This window comes from Nerophis lumbriciformis, linkage group LG28 (assembly GCF_033978685.3).
Source record: "Nerophis lumbriciformis linkage group LG28, RoL_Nlum_v2.1, whole genome shotgun sequence".
NCBI lineage: Eukaryota > Metazoa > Chordata > Actinopteri > Syngnathiformes > Syngnathidae > Nerophis > Nerophis lumbriciformis.
The window spans coordinates 6,537,888-6,557,692 of record NC_084575.2 but is presented as its reverse complement, the minus strand read 5'-3'; the positions used below and the strand labels follow the sequence as shown (position 1 = coordinate 6,557,692).

At 39.7% G+C, this 19,805-nt stretch overlaps 2 protein-coding genes across 2 annotated transcripts in view; one reads left to right on the top strand and one right to left on the bottom strand.

Annotated features, from left to right (window-relative positions):
• The window catches only part of LOC133570805 (uncharacterized), a 107,610-nt gene that overhangs the window by 59,373 nt on the left and 28,432 nt on the right, over positions 1–19,805 (top strand). The gene's annotated exons all lie outside the window — the stretch shown is intronic.
• Positions 10,735–19,610, bottom strand: LOC140680123 (uncharacterized). Its single transcript, XM_072916480.1, has 3 exons — positions 19,342–19,610; positions 15,646–15,912; positions 10,735–12,863 (listed from the first exon to the last, which is right to left on the bottom strand). The coding sequence occupies exons 1-3, from the start codon at positions 19,442–19,444 to the stop codon at positions 11,515–11,517; spliced, it is 1,719 nt and encodes a 572-aa protein (XP_072772581.1). The 5' UTR covers positions 19,445–19,610; the 3' UTR covers positions 10,735–11,514.

Sequence of the window (19,805 nt, the reverse complement as noted above, 5' to 3'; positions counted from 1 at the left end):
TCACGTGACTTACACACAACATGTATCACGTGACTTACACACAACATGTATCACGTGACTTACACACAACATGTATCACGTGACTTACACACAACATGTATCACGTGACTTACACACAACATGTATCACGTGACTTACACACAACATGTATCACGTGACTTACACACAACATGTATCACGTGACTTACACACAACATGTACCACGTGACTTACACACAACATGTATCACGTGACTTACACACAACATGTATCACGTGACTTACACACAACATGTATCACGTGACTTACACATAACATGTATCACGTGACTTACACACAACATGTATCACGTGACTTACACACAACATGTATCACGTGACTTACACACAACATGTATCACGTGACTTACACACAACATGTATCACGTGACTTACACATAACATGTATCACGTGACTTACACACAACATGTATCACGTGACTTACACACAACATGTATCACGTGACTTACACACAACATGTACCACGTGACTTACACACAACATGTATCACGTGACTTACACACAACATGTATCACGTGACTTACACACAACATGTATCACGTGACTTACACATAACATGTATCACGTGACTTACACACAACATGTATCACGTGACTTACACACAACATGTATCACGTGACTTACACACAACATGTATCACGTGACTTACACACAACATGCATCACGTGACTTACACACAACATGTATCACGTGACTTACACACAACATGTATCACGTGACTTACACACAACATGTATCAGGTGACTTACACACAACATGTATCACGTGACTTACACACAACATGTATCACGTGACTTACACACAACATGTATCACGTGACTTACACACAACATGTATCACGTGACTTACACACAACATGTATCACGTGACTTACACACAACATGTATCACGTGACTTACACACAACATGTATCACGTGACTTACACACAACATGTATCACGTGACTTACACACAACATGTATCACGTGACTTACACACAACATGTATCACGTGACTTACACACAACATGTATCACGTGACTTACACACAACATGTATCACGTGACTTACACACAACATGTATCACGTGACTTACACACAACATGTATCACGTGACTTACACACAACATGTATCACGTGACTTACACACAACATGTATCACGTGACTTACACACAACATGTATCACGTGACTTACACACAACATGTACACGTGACTTACACACAACATGTATCACGTGACTTACACACAACATGTATCACGTGACTTACACACAACATGTATCACGTGACTTACACACAACATGTATCACGTGACTTACACACAACATGTATCACGTGACTTACACACAACATGTATCACGTGACTTACACACAACATGTACCACGTGACTTACACACAACATGTATCACGTGACTTACACACAACATGTATCACGTGACTTACACACAACATGTATCACGTGACTTACACACAACATGTATCACGTGACTTACACACAACATGTATCACGTGACTTACACACAACATGTATCACGTGACTTACACACAACATGTATCACGTGACTTACACACAACATGTACCACGTGACTTACACACAACATGTATCACGTGACTTACACACAACATGTATCACGTGACTTACACACAACATGTATCACGTGACTTACACATAACATGTATCACGTGACTTACACACAACATGTATCACGTGACTTACACACAACATGTATCACGTGACTTACACACAACATGTATCACGTGACTTACACACAACATGTATCACGTGACTTACACATAACATGTATCACGTGACTTACACACAACATGTATCACGTGACTTACACACAACATGTATCACGTGACTTACACACAACATGTACCACGTGACTTACACACAACATGTATCACGTGACTTACACACAACATGTATCACGTGACTTACACACAACATGTATCACGTGACTTACACATAACATGTATCACGTGACTTACACACAACATGTATCACGTGACTTACACACAACATGTATCACGTGACTTACACACAACATGTATCACGTGACTTACACACAACATGCATCACGTGACTTACACACAACATGTATCACGTGACTTACACACAACATGTATCACGTGACTTACACACAACATGTACCACGTGACTTACACACAACATGTATCACGTGACTTACACACAACATGTATCACGTGACTTACACACAACATGTATCACGTGACTTACACATAACATGTATCACGTGACTTACACACAACATGTATCACGTGACTTACACACAACATGTATCACGTGACTTACACACAACATGTACCACGTGACTTACACACAACATGTATCACGTGACTTACACACAACATGTATCACGTGACTTACACACAACATGTATCACGTGACTTACACACAACATGTACCACGTGACTTACACACAACATGTATCACGTGACTTACACACAACATGTATCACGTGACTTACACATAACATGTATCACGTGACTTACACACAACATGTATCACGTGACTTACACACAACATGTATCACGTGACTTACACACAACATGTACCACGTGACTTACACACAACATGTATCACGTGACTTACACACAACATGTATCACGTGACTTACACACAACATGTATCAGGTGACTTACACACAACATGTATCACGTGACTTACACACAACATGTATCACGTGACTTACACACAACATGTATCACGTGACTTACACACAACATGTATCACGTGACTTACACACAACATGTACCACGTGACTTACACACAACATGTATCACGTGACTTACACACAACATGTATCACGTGACTTACACACAACATGTATCACGTGACTTACACACAACATGTATCACGTGACTTACACACAACATGTATCACGTGACTTACACACAACATGTATCACGTGACTTACACACAACATGTATCACGTGACTTACACACAACATGTATCACGTGACTTACACACAACATGTATCACGTGACTTACACACAACATGTATCACGTGACTTACACACAACATGTATCACGTGACTTACACACAACATGTATCACGTGACTTACACACAACATGTATCACGTGACTTACACACAACATGTATCACGTGACTTACACACAACATGTACCACGTGACTTACACACAACATGTATCACGTGACTTACACACAACATGTATCACGTGACTTACACACAACATGTATCACGTGACTTACACATAACATGTATCACGTGACTTACACACAACATGTATCACGTGACTTACACACAACATGTATCACGTGACTTACACACAACATGTATCACGTGACTTACACACAACATGTATCACGTGACTTACACATAACATGTATCACGTGACTTACACACAACATGTATCACGTGACTTACACACAACATGTATCACGTGACTTACACACAACATGTACCACGTGACTTACACACAACATGTATCACGTGACTTACACACAACATGTATCACGTGACTTACACACAACATGTATCACGTGACTTACACATAACATGTATCACGTGACTTACACACAACATGTATCACGTGACTTACACACAACATGTATCACGTGACTTACACACAACATGTATCACGTGACTTACACACAACATGCATCACGTGACTTACACACAACATGTATCACGTGACTTACACACAACATGTATCACGTGACTTACACACAACATGTATCAGGTGACTTACACACAACATGTATCACGTGACTTACACACAACATGTATCACGTGACTTACACACAACATGTATCACGTGACTTACACACAACATGTATCACGTGACTTACACACAACATGTATCACGTGACTTACACACAACATGTATCACGTGACTTACACACAACATGTATCACGTGACTTACACACAACATGTATCACGTGACTTACACACAACATGTATCACGTGACTTACACACAACATGTATCACGTGACTTACACACAACATGTATCACGTGACTTACACACAACATGTATCACGTGACTTACACACAACATGTATCACGTGACTTACACACAACATGTATCACGTGACTTACACACAACATGTATCACGTGACTTACACACAACATGTATCACGTGACTTACACACAACATGTACCACGTGACTTACACACAACATGTATCACGTGACTTACACACAACATGTATCACGTGACTTACACACAACATGTATCACGTGACTTACACACAACATGTATCACGTGACTTACACACAACATGTATCACGTGACTTACACACAACATGTATCACGTGACTTACACACAACATGTACCACGTGACTTACACACAACATGTATCACGTGACTTACACACAACATGTATCACGTGACTTACACACAACATGTATCACGTGACTTACACACAACATGTATCACGTGACTTACACACAACATGTATCACGTGACTTACACACAACATGTATCACGTGACTTACACACAACATGTATCACGTGACTTACACACAACATGTACCACGTGACTTACACACAACATGTATCACGTGACTTACACACAACATGTATCACGTGACTTACACACAACATGTATCACGTGACTTACACATAACATGTATCACGTGACTTACACACAACATGTATCACGTGACTTACACACAACATGTATCACGTGACTTACACACAACATGTATCACGTGACTTACACACAACATGTATCACGTGACTTACACATAACATGTATCACGTGACTTACACACAACATGTATCACGTGACTTACACACAACATGTATCACGTGACTTACACACAACATGTACCACGTGACTTACACACAACATGTATCACGTGACTTACACACAACATGTATCACGTGACTTACACACAACATGTATCACGTGACTTACACATAACATGTATCACGTGACTTACACACAACATGTATCACGTGACTTACACACAACATGTATCACGTGACTTACACACAACATGTATCACGTGACTTACACACAACATGCATCACGTGACTTACACACAACATGTATCACGTGACTTACACACAACATGTATCACGTGACTTACACACAACATGTATCAGGTGACTTACACACAACATGTATCACGTGACTGACACACAACATGTATCACGTGACTTACACACAACATGTATCACGTGACTTACACACAACATGTATCACGTGACTTACACACAACATGTATCAGGTGACTTACACACAATATTAGTATTTCCAACTAGGACTTTCCCTCATGTGTGTTGTGGCAAAATGTGAATGGCTGACAAAAATGTGTTTCCTTGGCGGAGGTCACTGAACCTCCATTTGTGTCTTGGTGTGTCCACAGTGGATTAGTAGGTGTGAGACAAACACTTTATCTTCCTGGTTGTTGTATCGCTACGTGTTTGACATTATTTAAGACTTTATGGTGCCTGGAAAAGGACAGTTTGCCTCTTCTGTGGTATTGATGAGATTTAAAGGAGTGTTGTTAGTCCCATGGTGATGTGATAAAACCTCTTTCTTGTTTGGAAGATACACACAATTGTAACTGTTATTTCTTCCTGCACATAATAAATATGTACAACGTGTTTGGATGTATTCATTTATGTAACATTGTCATTAAATGTAATATTGCCTGACAAAAAGTGATTCCACGTAATATTTTGATATTTACACATCGCATATTTGACTAGAATACCCTTATGAGCATTACATATATCAACATCAACTACCTACTGTACTGTTTACTTGTTGAAATACCCTTTTTGGAGCAAATATATACCCATATAGTTTATATGTCTATATATATATATATATATATATATATATATATATATATATATATATATATATATATATATATATAAATATATATATATATATATATATATATATATAATATAAATATGTATAAGCATGTATATATATATATTTTTTTTTATATATACATATATATTATATGTTATATGTATTATATATTACTGTAACTTGTTCTTAAAAATAGTAGTTATTTTGTATGTCAAATTGAGTGTTTGTGTGTATATATGCATGTGTGTGCGTGTATATATATATATATATATATATATATATATATATATATATATATATATATATATATATATATATATATATATATATATATATATATATATAAAACATTACACAAATATAACAAACAAATGTTCTCTCAGCACCAGCATGGAGCTGTGTAGCATTTGTCTGTGACAGAATGACATCACACTAAGACATTCAGTGACAGTTTTCCAGTGTTTATCAGTCATTTTTATTTACTTATTTAGAATTTTGGTACAGTAAAAACCTTTTAAACAAAGTGTTTGCAAGTGAAATTTTTCTGAAAGTTGTAGGTATATTCTTGCTATCGTTTACATTTTCAGAATGTATAATATTGTTTTTTAGAGAAATATCAGGTTCATACACTGATGACATCCATTAAACAAGACAAGAGGCAAATAATCAAACAGAAACAGAATTAAATTTGGACTCAATATTGAGGAGAAACATGGCGACTGTACTTTCTGTACAGTCTTCAACCACGCTCTGCCAAAAGATTGCACTCCTTCTTTATTTGACTTTCTACCCCCACCTGACCACAGCTGCTTCCAGAGGGAAGTGGGTCGTAAACAGCGTTGCCTTCGGTTACCGAACAGTTCAAAAGCAGAGGTTGTAAAAAAGTTAAAAAAAAGAGTTCCATAAAATAGTTCAAAGAGAGTTCCATAAAATAGTTCAAAAAGAGTTTGTAAAATACTTCAAAAAGAGTTCCTCTGGAAGTCGGGCAGATCCTGCCATCTGTCCGCTTTGAAGTCCCAGTGGAGTTTTACGAGCATTCTTCTTGGTACGTTTCGAAGACAGCCCCTGTCCTTTTGTCAGGAACACAATGTAATACAAAGTTTTTTGTGATTATTTAGAAACAATTATTTTAACAGAAATGTTTTGACATTTTGTTATTATTGTTAATATTGTCTGAAATCTATTTTTGGCAGCAGCAAAGTGGCCATTTGGGTAGTTTTTAGCTCCAAAAAGGGTATTTCAACAAGTAAACAGTACAGTAGGTGTTGATATATGTAATGCTCATAAGGGTATTCTAGTAGAATATGCAGAGATGAGATGTGTCAATATCAAAATATTACTTGAAATCAATTTTTGGCAGCAGCAAAGTGGTTGTTTTGGCATATTTTAACTTTGTAAAGGGTATTTCTACAAGTAAACAGTAAAATAGGTACTTGATTTATATACAGTATATGTAATGCTCATAAGGGTATTCTAGTAGAGTATGCAGAGATGAGATGTGTCAACATTGGCGTTGTTAGGCCTATTTTAGGGGGGCTCAAGCCCCCCTAAAATATTCTTAAGCCCCCCAGTGACCCGCGTCCGGGCGAGGGAAATCTGGGTTCCTTGTCAGTGTTCCTCATAGAGATCTTCGAGCTGCTCTTTGTCTGATCCCTCACCTAGGACCAGTTTGCCTTGGGAGACCCTACCAGGGGGCATAAAGCCCCCGGACAACATAGCTCCTAGGATCATTGGGACACGCAAACTCCTCTACCACGTTAAGGTGGCAGCTCAGAGAGGAGTATTCAGACTTCCATATATATTTAATTTCCTTAACGGCTTGCCATAATATATATATATATATATATATATATATATATATATATATATATATATATATATATATATATATATATATATATATATATATAATATATTATATATAAGCCAAATTATCCCGGTCCAGATATGACTTTAATTCAAGTAATTAAGTAATATTTGCCTTCCGCCCGATTGTAGCTGAGATAGGCTCCAGCGCCCCCCGCGACCCCAAAGGGAATAAGCGGTAGAAAATGGATGGATGGATGGATGGATAAGTAATATTTCCAGGGCTTGAATTTACAACCATTTTAGTCACATATGTTCCCAAAATGTAATCTGTGCAACTTCAAAATATTTGGGAACAAACAATTATTGTACTGTGAGCAAAAGTGGTGGCATTAGCCTTTATGTTGTGAAGTAATAACATCGAGGCTAATGCCACCACTTTCATTGTGTTTCAGTGTATGTTGAAGGATCATGCAAGTCATTGTTTCTTGTTGATGCTGTCAACAAAATGTCATTGTTGTTGTTGTACTGAACACACATTGAAAATAAACCCACTGAAATAATAATAATAACAATGAATCATTTCTAAGTCTTTGTTAGACGTTTGTGAAGATTTGTGCTCGTGCGCTACGTTCGCTCGCATCCTGTGCATCTCCTGGGGGCTAAGCCCCCCCTGTCCTTAAAAGCTAGTGACGCCCCTGTGTGTCAATATCAAAATATTATTTGAAATACATTTTTGGCAGCAACAAAGTGGCCATGTGGGTAGATATTTGCTCTAAAAAGGGTATTTCAGCAAGTAAACAGTACAGTAGGGGGTTAGGGTAACCCTAAACCTAACCCAGCAGGACCCTGAGGTCTTCAGACCAGCTCCTCCTGGCTGTCCCAAAAACTAGGCTAAAAACCAGAGGAGATGGATCCTTCTCAGAGGCAGGGCCCAGACTGTGGAACAACCTTCCACTATCTATTAGATCCTCCCAGTCTCTGAGACTATTTCTATATAAAAACATATTTTTACTCCCTGGCGTTCAAATCCAGTTAGGCAGCATCTTGGCTGTTTTTAATTATTTCTTGTTTTATCCTTTTGTATTTATTTATTACATTTTAGTATTTTAGGTGATATATTCTGCACTTCTTTTAAGGTATATTTTACTATTGTATTGTATTCATCCTCCTATGTTACCATGTTAATGTGACACTATGTGCACCTTATGTCTTATGTCTGTACAGCACTTTGGCCAACTGAGCTTGTTTTCAATGTCACATAGAAATAAATACACTCAACTCAACTCAACACATCATTGAGTGGCATTTACTTTTTACACTGGGGGGGACCAGACAAGCATTTACTTTTTACACTGGGGGGGACCAGACAAGCATTTAGTTTTTACACTGGGGGGGACCAGACAAGCATTTAGTTTTTACACTGGGGGGGACCAGACAAGCATTTAGTTTTTACACTGGGGGGGACCAGACAAGCTCTGCTTCTTCCACTCATGTTGGACGCTTGATCACTTGAGCAAAAGTTGTGCTTGTAAAGTTTTGACATGTTCCAAATAAATACATTGAAAGTGAACATTAATAATAACATTTTAAAGTATGTTTTGGTTGTATGCCAACTTTGCGGAGCAGCTCTTCACAGCATCACCTCGCTAGTTAGCTTAACGTTAGCATCTTCCATGTTACATCATAACGATGTTGAATAAATGTGTTTGTGTGCCTTACAGACGGACTTGTTATTGGCTAACATATATACACATCATTTGTGCTACATCTTTTTACTTTATTAGTACATTAACCTCCAGTCTTCACACAGTGAGCGTAGAAATGAGTTTAACATTGGGGGGACATCAATTTATATCCCAAAATAATGTTAGGACAAATAAATGATTACACAGTATCAGTATCAGTCTATGTTAAGCATTTTATGTAGCATTCCCATTTTACACTTTTTAGTCAACTCTTGTGAAATATCCACTGTCATGTTACTCTTTATAGTTTATTAATTAGTCAATTAATAAAATATTTACTGAGTCCTGCTGCTAGTTCACTTTTTTTGTGGTGTCATTTTTCTAGCTGTTAAGAGAAGTATTTGATCTTAAATATATAAATAATCCTCCATATTGGCAGCCATAGTGATTCATTTATTCAGCAGAGCATTAAAACTTGGATCTGACAAAAAGTAAACACAAATGTTGTCTTCCTCGCTGATAAAACATGATAGCAACATGCATCTGCTAGCTCATGATCGCCCCCACTTCTCAGTGTGGCGAGTTGGAGTACTACAAGAGGTGCTTAAATCTGTATTTTTAGTCTTATTATCAAGGAATAATGAGGTCACACTTATATTAAAACATTAATGCTAAGGTTTCGTCCAGTAGTGGCCCGGTGATGATGATGATGATGATGATGATGAGGATGAGGATGTATCTGTGCAAGTGAACAATTGGATCCACAAGGGACAACAACCCTTTCCACAGACTACACACACACATCAGAAACATAAATGTTAGAAGCCTACAACAATATATGTGAAGAAGACTTTAGGATTAAAAGTGAAGATGTGAGGTGAAATAAGTACAAATGCAGCAATAAAAACAAGCAACTCCACTCACGACGGCTCTAAAGTTCAGTGATGTGTTGCTAACTTCAGCATTTTTCTTCTTTGTTGATGTTTTGCAGTAGTTAACATCCATGATGTAACAATGCTGCTAATCTACCAGAGTCCACATTTTGTTAACCATTTTATTCATTCTTACTTTAATTGGAAAATAACATCAATAAAATGCAATGGAAAAATGTGTGGAAAAAAACCCAAATGAAACTAATAAGATGTCCTCTCTTCAAAGATGAGAAAAAAAAAACGTAGCTACATATGTAATATTCAATACATGCACACAACTTAAAAAGTAAGTACAGGACAACATATAAGACTAGAAGATGAGAAGCACTACATACAACATCAAATATACATTCTTATTAAACATGCTGTGTTTTTAAACTACATTTAGCACAATCACTGTGTGATGGCCATAGGGGTCCATCGAGGCGTATATATATATAATAAATATTGCCAGTCACAATTAACTTGTGCTCAGCTGGGAAAATATATATATATATATATACTTATTATGTCATCCATGTACTTATTATAAACTGTTACAGGCGTATTAAATAATCATGTTACTATTAAATATGTAACATAATAAAATGTGGGGATATAAAAGGCATCCGGTGCTATCAGACCGGGCAGAAGTGGAAATTGAGGTCACAAACCACCTAGGAGCACCTGTCAGACCCAGCGTTTTTTGCTACGGAGTCACTTCATGGAAGAATCCTCATTCTTTACCTTTTTTGTGGACTTTCCATTGGCCTGTGGAGAACCGGGACAACAGAGACTTTTTCCAGGAGGACTTTGAGTTGGATACGCAGACGCGGTACCGTGAGTACGCAGCTGCGGCTTCCAAACATTTCATCGCTTGCACGTACGTGCGTGCCGCTATGTGCATGTCACGTACGCAACTTTGGGGACTTTGGGGAAATATATGTGTTATATGAACTTTGGGGAGGTGAACGGTACTTTGGGCTGTGGGATTGAGTGTTTTGTGCGGGTGTTTGAGATGTATTGGCGGGTTATATGGACGGGAGGGGGGAGGTGTTTGTTATGCGGGATTAATTTGTGGCATATTAAATATAAGCCTGGTTGTGTTGTGGCTAATAGTTATACATGTCTTGTGTTTATTTACTGTATTAATTATTCCCAGCTGAATATCAGGTCCCACCCGTGACTCCTTAATTTGCGTAGTGGCAGAGACACCAGGAGAACGTGGGTGCGTTTGTTACAGCTGTTTAAGTGTTTTTAAATCCCTGCAGTTGTTACACACTTGTGTTTACTGGCCTGATACTTATACCTGAACCTTTTATCACACACAGTGCAACTAAACGGTTTCTTTCCAGTGTGTGTTCTCATGTGTGTGGTCATGTTTTGCTTTCTGGAGAAACTCTTCTTACAAACAGAGCAAGTAAAAGGTTTCTCACCTGTGTGTGTTCTCTTGTGTAATATCATGTCATACTTGGTGTTGAATCGTTTAGCACAAGCTGAGCAAGCAAAAAGTTTCTCTCCAGTGTGTGTTTTCATGTGTGTGGTCATGCATTCCTTTCTGGAGAAACTCTTCTTACAAACAGGGCAAGTAAACGGTTTCTCACCTGTGTGTGTTCTCATGTGTACTATCATGTCATTGTTAGTGTTAAATCTTTTAGCACAAGCTGAGCAAGCAAAAGGTTTCTCTCCAGTGTGTGTTCTCATGTGTGTGGTCATGTCACCCTTTCTGGAGAAACTCTTCTTACAAACAGAGCAAGTAAAAGGTTTCTCACGTGTGTGTGTTCTCATGTGCAATATAATTTCCTTCTTCGTGATGAATCTTTTAGCACAAGCTGAGCAAGCAAAAGGTTTCTCTCCAGTGTGTGTTCTCATATGTGTGGTCATGCGTTCCTTTTTGGAGAAACTCTTCTTACAAACAGAGCAAGTAAAAGGTTTCTCACCTGTGTGTGTTCTCATGTGTGTGGTCATTGCATACTTAGTGTTGAATCTTTTAGCACAAGCTGAGCAGGCAAAAGGTTTCTCTCCAGTGTGTGTCCTCCTCATGTGTCTGGTCATGACACCCTTTCTGGAGAAACTCTTCTTACAAACAGAGCAAGTAAAAGGTTTCTCTCCAGTATGAGTTCTCATGTGTCTTGTACAATCACTTTTCAGTCTAAATGATTTCCCACATTCAGAGCAGTCAAAGTGTTTGTTGTTAGTGTGATGTCTCGTATCACCTTTAGAGTCATTTTTACTCTCCAAAGGTTTTTGGATGTGGTCACTGTGATCAGAAGAGTGTGACATCATGTGGTCCATGTCTGACAGTGGAGCAAAGATGCTGTCTGGTTCTGACTTGATATCTTCACAATGCTCTCCATCAGCTTCTGTGATGTGTTGACTTACAAGCTCCGCCCCTCTGTTCTCCTCACTTTGACTGTGATGAAGCTGGAAAGACTGAGCTTCATCTTCATCGTTAGCCTCCACCAACCTTTGAAGCTGCTCCCACAGTTCCTCCTCTTCCTCTTTAATGTGTGGGGGCTCCAGCTCCTTCTGTCCCACACTGGAGCTCCACTCCTGCTGCTTGGAGGGAATCTCTTCTTGACTCCCCGCTGACACCCGCTGGACGTCTGCAGAACAAATGAGGTGTTACTGTATTGAAGTTTGCAGTATTCAAACTATTGACATGTGAGCTAGGCCAAATAGACAGTGATGGGCAAGCTACCTGGACAATGTAGTAAGCTAAGCTACAAGTTACTCTCAATTAAATGGAGCTAAGCTATCCTCAGAGAATTGTAGCACGCTACACTACAAGCTACACTGCAAAAGTAGCTTGCCACATCAAAGCTATATTTAATATATATATTAGTATCTTAGTGACTTAGTGACTGTGTCACAAACCTGGTGGTAATGTTTGACTCAGATTTTAAGTTTGAAAAACAAATCAGCAGCGTCGTACAAAAAAGCTTTTATCAACTACGCCAAATAGCGAAAGTGAAACCGTTTCTGTCAGGACATGATCTTGAGAAATTAATCCATGCCTTTATCTTGACTGGTCTAGGCTACTGCAATACCCTGTATGTAGGCATTAGCCAGGACTCCCTCGCCCGCCTGCAGCTCGTGCAGAACTCTGCTGCTCGTCTGCTAACACAGACCCGCAGGTGTGAGCACATCACCCCTATATTAGCGTCCCTTCACTGGCTCCCTGTGCGTTACCCAATACATTTTAAACTCCTACTATTTGTTTTTAAATGTCTAAACAACCTCATTCCAACATATCTCTCCGACCTCCTTCAGCCTTACTGCCCCACCCGATCCCTAAGATCAGCCGATCAGCTGCTACTCACGGTCCCTGACACAAGGCTGAAGCTTAGAGGTGACAGAGCTTTCGCCGTTGCTGCTCCCAAGCTCTGGAACGACTTACCTCTGAGTGTTAGACAGGCCTCCTGTCTTCCTGTTTTTAAATCGCTCTTAAAAACATACTTTTATTCCATGGCTTTTAACACTGAGTGATCTCCATCCTGCTATGGCGTCCCACAATGCATATTTTCAAATATGTAGAAAGAAAAAGAAAGAAAAAGAAAGTCCAATGCTCATTTGTTTTTGTTTTTTGTTTTCCATTGTTTTCATTTTGTCATAATGTCTGTTAAGGCTACAGCACTGAATACAGTACTATAGCACATGCATGTTGTATGCATGCATGTGTGATGCATCATGTTGGATGCATGCATGTGTGATGTATCATGTTGTATACATGCATGTGTGATGCATCATGTTGGATGCATGCATGTGTGATGTATCATGCTGTATGCATGCATGTGTGATGTATCATGTTGTATGCATGCATGTGTGATGTATCATGTTGTATGCATGCATGTGTGATGTATCATGTTGTATGCATGCATGTGTGATGCATCATGTTGTATGCATGCATGTGTGATGTATCATGTTGTTTGCATGCATGTGTGATGTATCATGTTGTATGCATGCATGTGTGATGTATCATGTTGTATGCATGCATGTGTGATGCATCATGTTGGATGCATGCATGTGTGATGTATCATGCTGTATGCATGCATGTGTGATGTATCATGTTGTATGCATGCATGTGTGATGTATCATGCTGTATGCATGCATGTGTGATGTATCATGTTGTATGCATGCATGTGTGATGTATCATGTTGTATGCATGCATGTGTGATGTAGCATGTTGTATGCATGCATGTGTGATGTATCATGTTGTATGCATGCATGTGTGATGTATCATGTTGTATGCATGCATGTGTGATGCATCATGTTGGATGCATGCATGTGTGATGTATCATGCTGTATGCATGCATGTGTGATGTATCATGTTGTATGCATGCATGTGTGATGTATCATGTTGTATGCATGCATGTGTGATGTATCATGTTGTATGCATGCATGTGTGATGTATCATGTTGTATGCATGCATGTGTGATGTATCATGTTGTATGCATGCATGTGTGATGTATCATGTTGTATGCATGCATGTGTGATGTATCATGTTGTATGCATGCATGTGTGATGCATCATGTTGGATGCATGCATGTGTGATGTATCATGCTGTATGCATGCATGTGTGATGTATCATGTTGTATGCATGCATGTGTGATGTATCATGTTGTATGCATGCATGTGTGATGTATCATGTTGTATGCATGCATGTGTGATGCATCATGTTGGATGCATGCATGTGTGATGTATCATGTTGTATGCATGCATGTGTGATGCATCATGTTGGATGCATGCATGTGTGATGTATCATGCTGTATGCATGCATGTGTGATGTATCATGTTGTATGCATGCATGTGTGATGTATCATGTTGTATGCATGCATGCATGTGTGATGCATCATGTTGTATGCATGCATGTGTGATGTATCATGTTGTATGCATGCATGTGTGATGTATCATGTTGTATGCATGCATGTGTGATGTATCATGTTGTATGCATGCATGTGTGATGTATCATGTTGTATGCATGCATGTGTGATGTATCATGTTGTATGCATGCATGTGTGATGCATCATGTTGGATGCATGCATGTGTGATGTATCATGCTGTATGCATGCATGTGTGATGTATCATGTTGTATGCATGCATGTGTGATGTATCATGTTGTATGCATGCATGTGTGATGTATCATGTTGTATGCATGCATGTGTGATGTATCATGTTGTATGCATGCATGTGTGATGTATCATGTTGTATGCTTGCATGTTCCAAATAAACTCAACTCAACTAACACTTGGTGGACATTCAAGCCACAAAATGCAAATGGAGTATTGTTGGTGTATTTTGGATGGTTATAGAGGACCTCCCATTGGCTCCATTGCAAGTGGACTTGTATTTATATTGTATTAGATGATATGTGGATGTTGTGCTTACTTGGACTGTGATGAAGCTGTGAGGACTCAGGTGCTTTGTCTTCATGCTCTTCAGTCTTCACAGAGACAACAGTCAGTGGAAACTTGCTGACATCATCCTCCTCCTGCCCTACAACACACTCTCCCTCCTCTTCCTCTTTAAAATAAGGGGGCTGTGGATCTTCCTTGTCCCCTTTAAAATGTGAGGGCTGTGGATCCTCTAAAGTGAAACTGTCCCCCTGTAGATGAGGGAGACATTCTTCTTGGTGTACAATCAGCTGATGGATGTCTACAGGACACAAACAAAACACATTTTAACTCCTACATGCTAAATATTAAATTGTACATGAAGTATAGGGCTATGGCTATTGAACATTTTATTAATCAAGTGTTCTACTGGAAATGTTTTCGATTAATCTGGATAAAACATAGTGTTGCTTGGTTAAAGGGGAACATTATCACAATTTCAGAAGGGTTAAAACCATTAAAAATCAGTTCCCAGTGGCTTATTTTATTTTTCAAAGTTTTTTTCTAAATTTTACCCATCACGCAATATCCCTAAAAAAAGCTTCAAAGTGCCTGATTTTAACCATCGTTATATACACCCGTCCATTTTCCTGTGACGTCACATAGTGATGCCAATACAAACAAACATGGCGGATAGAACAGCAAGCTATAGCGACATTAGCTCGGATTCAGACTCGGATTTCAGCGGCTTAAGCGATTCAATAGATTACGCATGTATTGAAACGGATGGTTGTAGTGTGGAGGCAGGTAGCGAAAACGAAATTGAAGAAGAAACTGAAGCTATTGAGCCATATCGGTTTGAACCGTATGCAAGCGAAACCCACGAAAACGACACGACAGCCAGCGACACGGGAGAAAGCGAGGACGAATTCGGCGATCGCCTTCTAACCAACGATTGGTATGTGTTTGTTTGGCATTAAAGGAAACTAACAACTATGAACTAGGTTTACAGCATATGAAATACATTTGGCAACAACATGCACTTTGAGAGTGCAGACAGCCCAGTTTTCATCAATTAATATATTCTGTAGACATACCCTCATCCGCTCTCTTTTCTTGGGGGTCTGGCGGCAGATTTCTTTGACTTTATGGTTGGAAATGCATCTGCTTTGAGTGTCGCAGGATATCCACACATTCTTGCCATCTCTGTCGTAGCATAGCTTTCGTGGGTAAAGTGTGCGGAACAAACGTCCAATTTCTTGCCACTTTGGCATCTTTGGGCCACTGGTGCAACTTGAATCCGTCCCTGTTGGTGTTGTTACACCCTCCGACAACACACCGACGAGGCATGATGTCTCTAAGGTACAGAAAACAGTCGAAAAAACGGAAAATAACAGAGCTGATTTGACTTGGTGTTTGTAATGTGTTTGACAAAATGGCGGATTGCTTCCCGATGTGACATCACGCTGTGACGTCATCGCTTCGAGAGCGAATAACAGAAAGGCGTTTAATTCGCCAAAATTCACCCATTTAGAGTTTGGAAATCGGTTAAAAAAATATATGGTCTTTTTTCTGCAACATCAAGGTATATATTGACGCTTACATAGGTCTGGTGATAATGTTCCCCTTTAAAGACGAATTTAAGCGACTTTAAGACATTTCACTTAATAATGAACGGCCAATTGGTTTGAGATGGTATGAGATCAAGATGTCATCTTTAGATCAGGCTTTGTTTTTTCCACAATCACTGCCACATTAAAAAGTCAAAGTACCAATGATTGTCACACACACACTAGGTGTGGCCAGATTATTCTCTGCATTTGACCCATTAACCTTGATCACCCCCTGGGAGGTGAGGGGAGCAGTGAGCAGCAGCGGTGCAATAACTTTTATGGTGATTTAACTTCCACTTCCAACCTTTGATGCTGAGTGCCAAGCAGGGAGGTAATGGGTCCCATTTTTATAGTCTTTGGTATGACTCAGTCGGGGTTTGAACTCACAACCTAGTAGTCAGCATGCACACTACATCGAGTCGGTCGATGTAGTAGGTGTTGTAGTAGGTCAGGGGTCGGCAACCCGCGGCTCCAAAGCCGCATGCGGCTCTTTGATCACTCTGATTCGGCTAAGCTGCATACTTGCTGACCCTCCCAATTTTTCCGGGAGACTTCCGGATTTCAGTGTCTCTCCCGGAGCAAACATTCCCCGATTTTCACCCGGACAAAAACATTGAGGGCGTGCCGTGATGGCACTGCCTTTAGCGTCCTCTACAACCTGTCGTCGCGTCCGCTTTTTCACCATACTATCTGCGTGCCGGCCCAGTCACATGTTGTATGCGGCCTCTGCTTACACACGTAAGTGACTGCAAGGCATACTTGGTCAACAGCCATACAGGTCACACTGAGGGTGGCCGTATAAAACAACTTTAACACTGTTACTAATATGCGCCACACTGTGAACCCACACCAAACAAGTATGACAAACACATTTCGGGAGAACATCCGCACTGTAACACAACATAAACACAACAGAACAAATATCCAGAATCCCATGCAGCCCTAACTTTTCCAGGCTACATTGTACACCCCCGCTACCACCAAACCCCACCCACCTCAACCGGGGGGGGGGGGCGAAAGAGTTAGGACTGCATGGGAAAGAGTTAGGGCTGCATGGGATTATGGGTATTTGTTCTGTTGTGTTTATGTTGTGTTACAATGCGGATGTTCTCCCGAAATGTTTTTGTCATTCTTGTTTGGTGTGGGTTCACAGTGTGGCGCATATTTGTAACAGTGTTAAAGTTGTTTATATGGCCACCCTCAGTGTGACCTGTATGGCTGTTGACCAAGTATGCATTGCAGTCACTCATGTGTGTCTGCAGAGGCCGCATACAACATGTAACTGGGCTGTCACGCTGCATGTACAAATGGTTGTAGAGGGCGCTAAAGGCAGTGCCATCACGGCACGCCCTTATTACTGTTGTTAGGGTGAAAATCAGCAGACGTTCGTGAGAATAGTTACCCTGGAATTCGGGAGTCTCCCGGAAAAATCGGGAGGGTTGGCAAGTGTGATGCTGTCAAGCAGCATTCATATAAAACTCGCGGGCCGCACTAACATTACATTTTCATATTAAGGTACAGGCCGCGTGTCTGAGACCCCTGGTTTATACATAGCACAAAGCAAAAAAAAACTTTGTATGCAGTGTTATTTCATTTTAAATTTCAATAGAGTTTTGTGGCTCCCATTGTTTTCTTTAATTTGTGAAACGGGTCAAAATGGCTCTTTGACTGGTAAAGGTTGCCGACCCCTGTAGTAGGTTAATGTAGCAGGTGTTGTAGTAGGTTAATGGCTGCACCAATATGAAGGAAATAACAGGTCAGTATAGCTTTTACACACATAAATAACTTGTCAAACCTGCCAGCTAGCAGGCTAGGTTTACAGCGTCAGTTACCATGGTAACTGACTCTGACTTTGTCTTACCTCTCTTATTTTTGGAGGTCAAACTCTGGAGCTTTACATACTCAGGAGTTTGCACTTAACCTGCTCTCTGGAATATTCCCCCGGTGACTGTGTGAGTTTTGTGTAAACATGTTGATACACTTTGTTACAAACTGAGAGGAACATCAACCTCTCATAAATATTGTGTGTCTGAACATCCTCACATGACAATTCATCTTCCTATAGACAATCTATTGAAGAAAAGTGTTAATAATAAATATAAAGTTAGTAAAGATGTGAGAGTAAGAAGTAAACAAACCTGTTGTGTGTAACACAACTTGATGTTTTTCATGTTGTCGCTCCTTCTCCTCTTTTGTTGGACAAAGTTCCTCCTCGTACTCTGCTATGGTTCTTTCGCACATTTTCACACAATCACAACACTTTACACTCACACTTGATCTCTGCTTAGCGATGTGTTTTCATCTCTCTTTGTTAGCAGCTAACAAGCTAAGCTAACTAGCAAGCTAAGCTAGCTGGAGAAGTGCGCTCAGACTAATATACAAACAGTTATTATGACTCTATTTAATAGAGTGTAATAAAGGACATATATGTGTACATGGACGCACAGATTAAGAACACTGAACTGTGACGACTGCAATAACGTCTTCACCGTCAGACGCCATCTTGCTTTATCCTCGCCCTGTTTGCTTCGCGCGCAGTCTTGTCAGATCTCGCGAGAGAAACAAGTAAGCACCTCACTCTTCCAGCTCTTATATTTATACA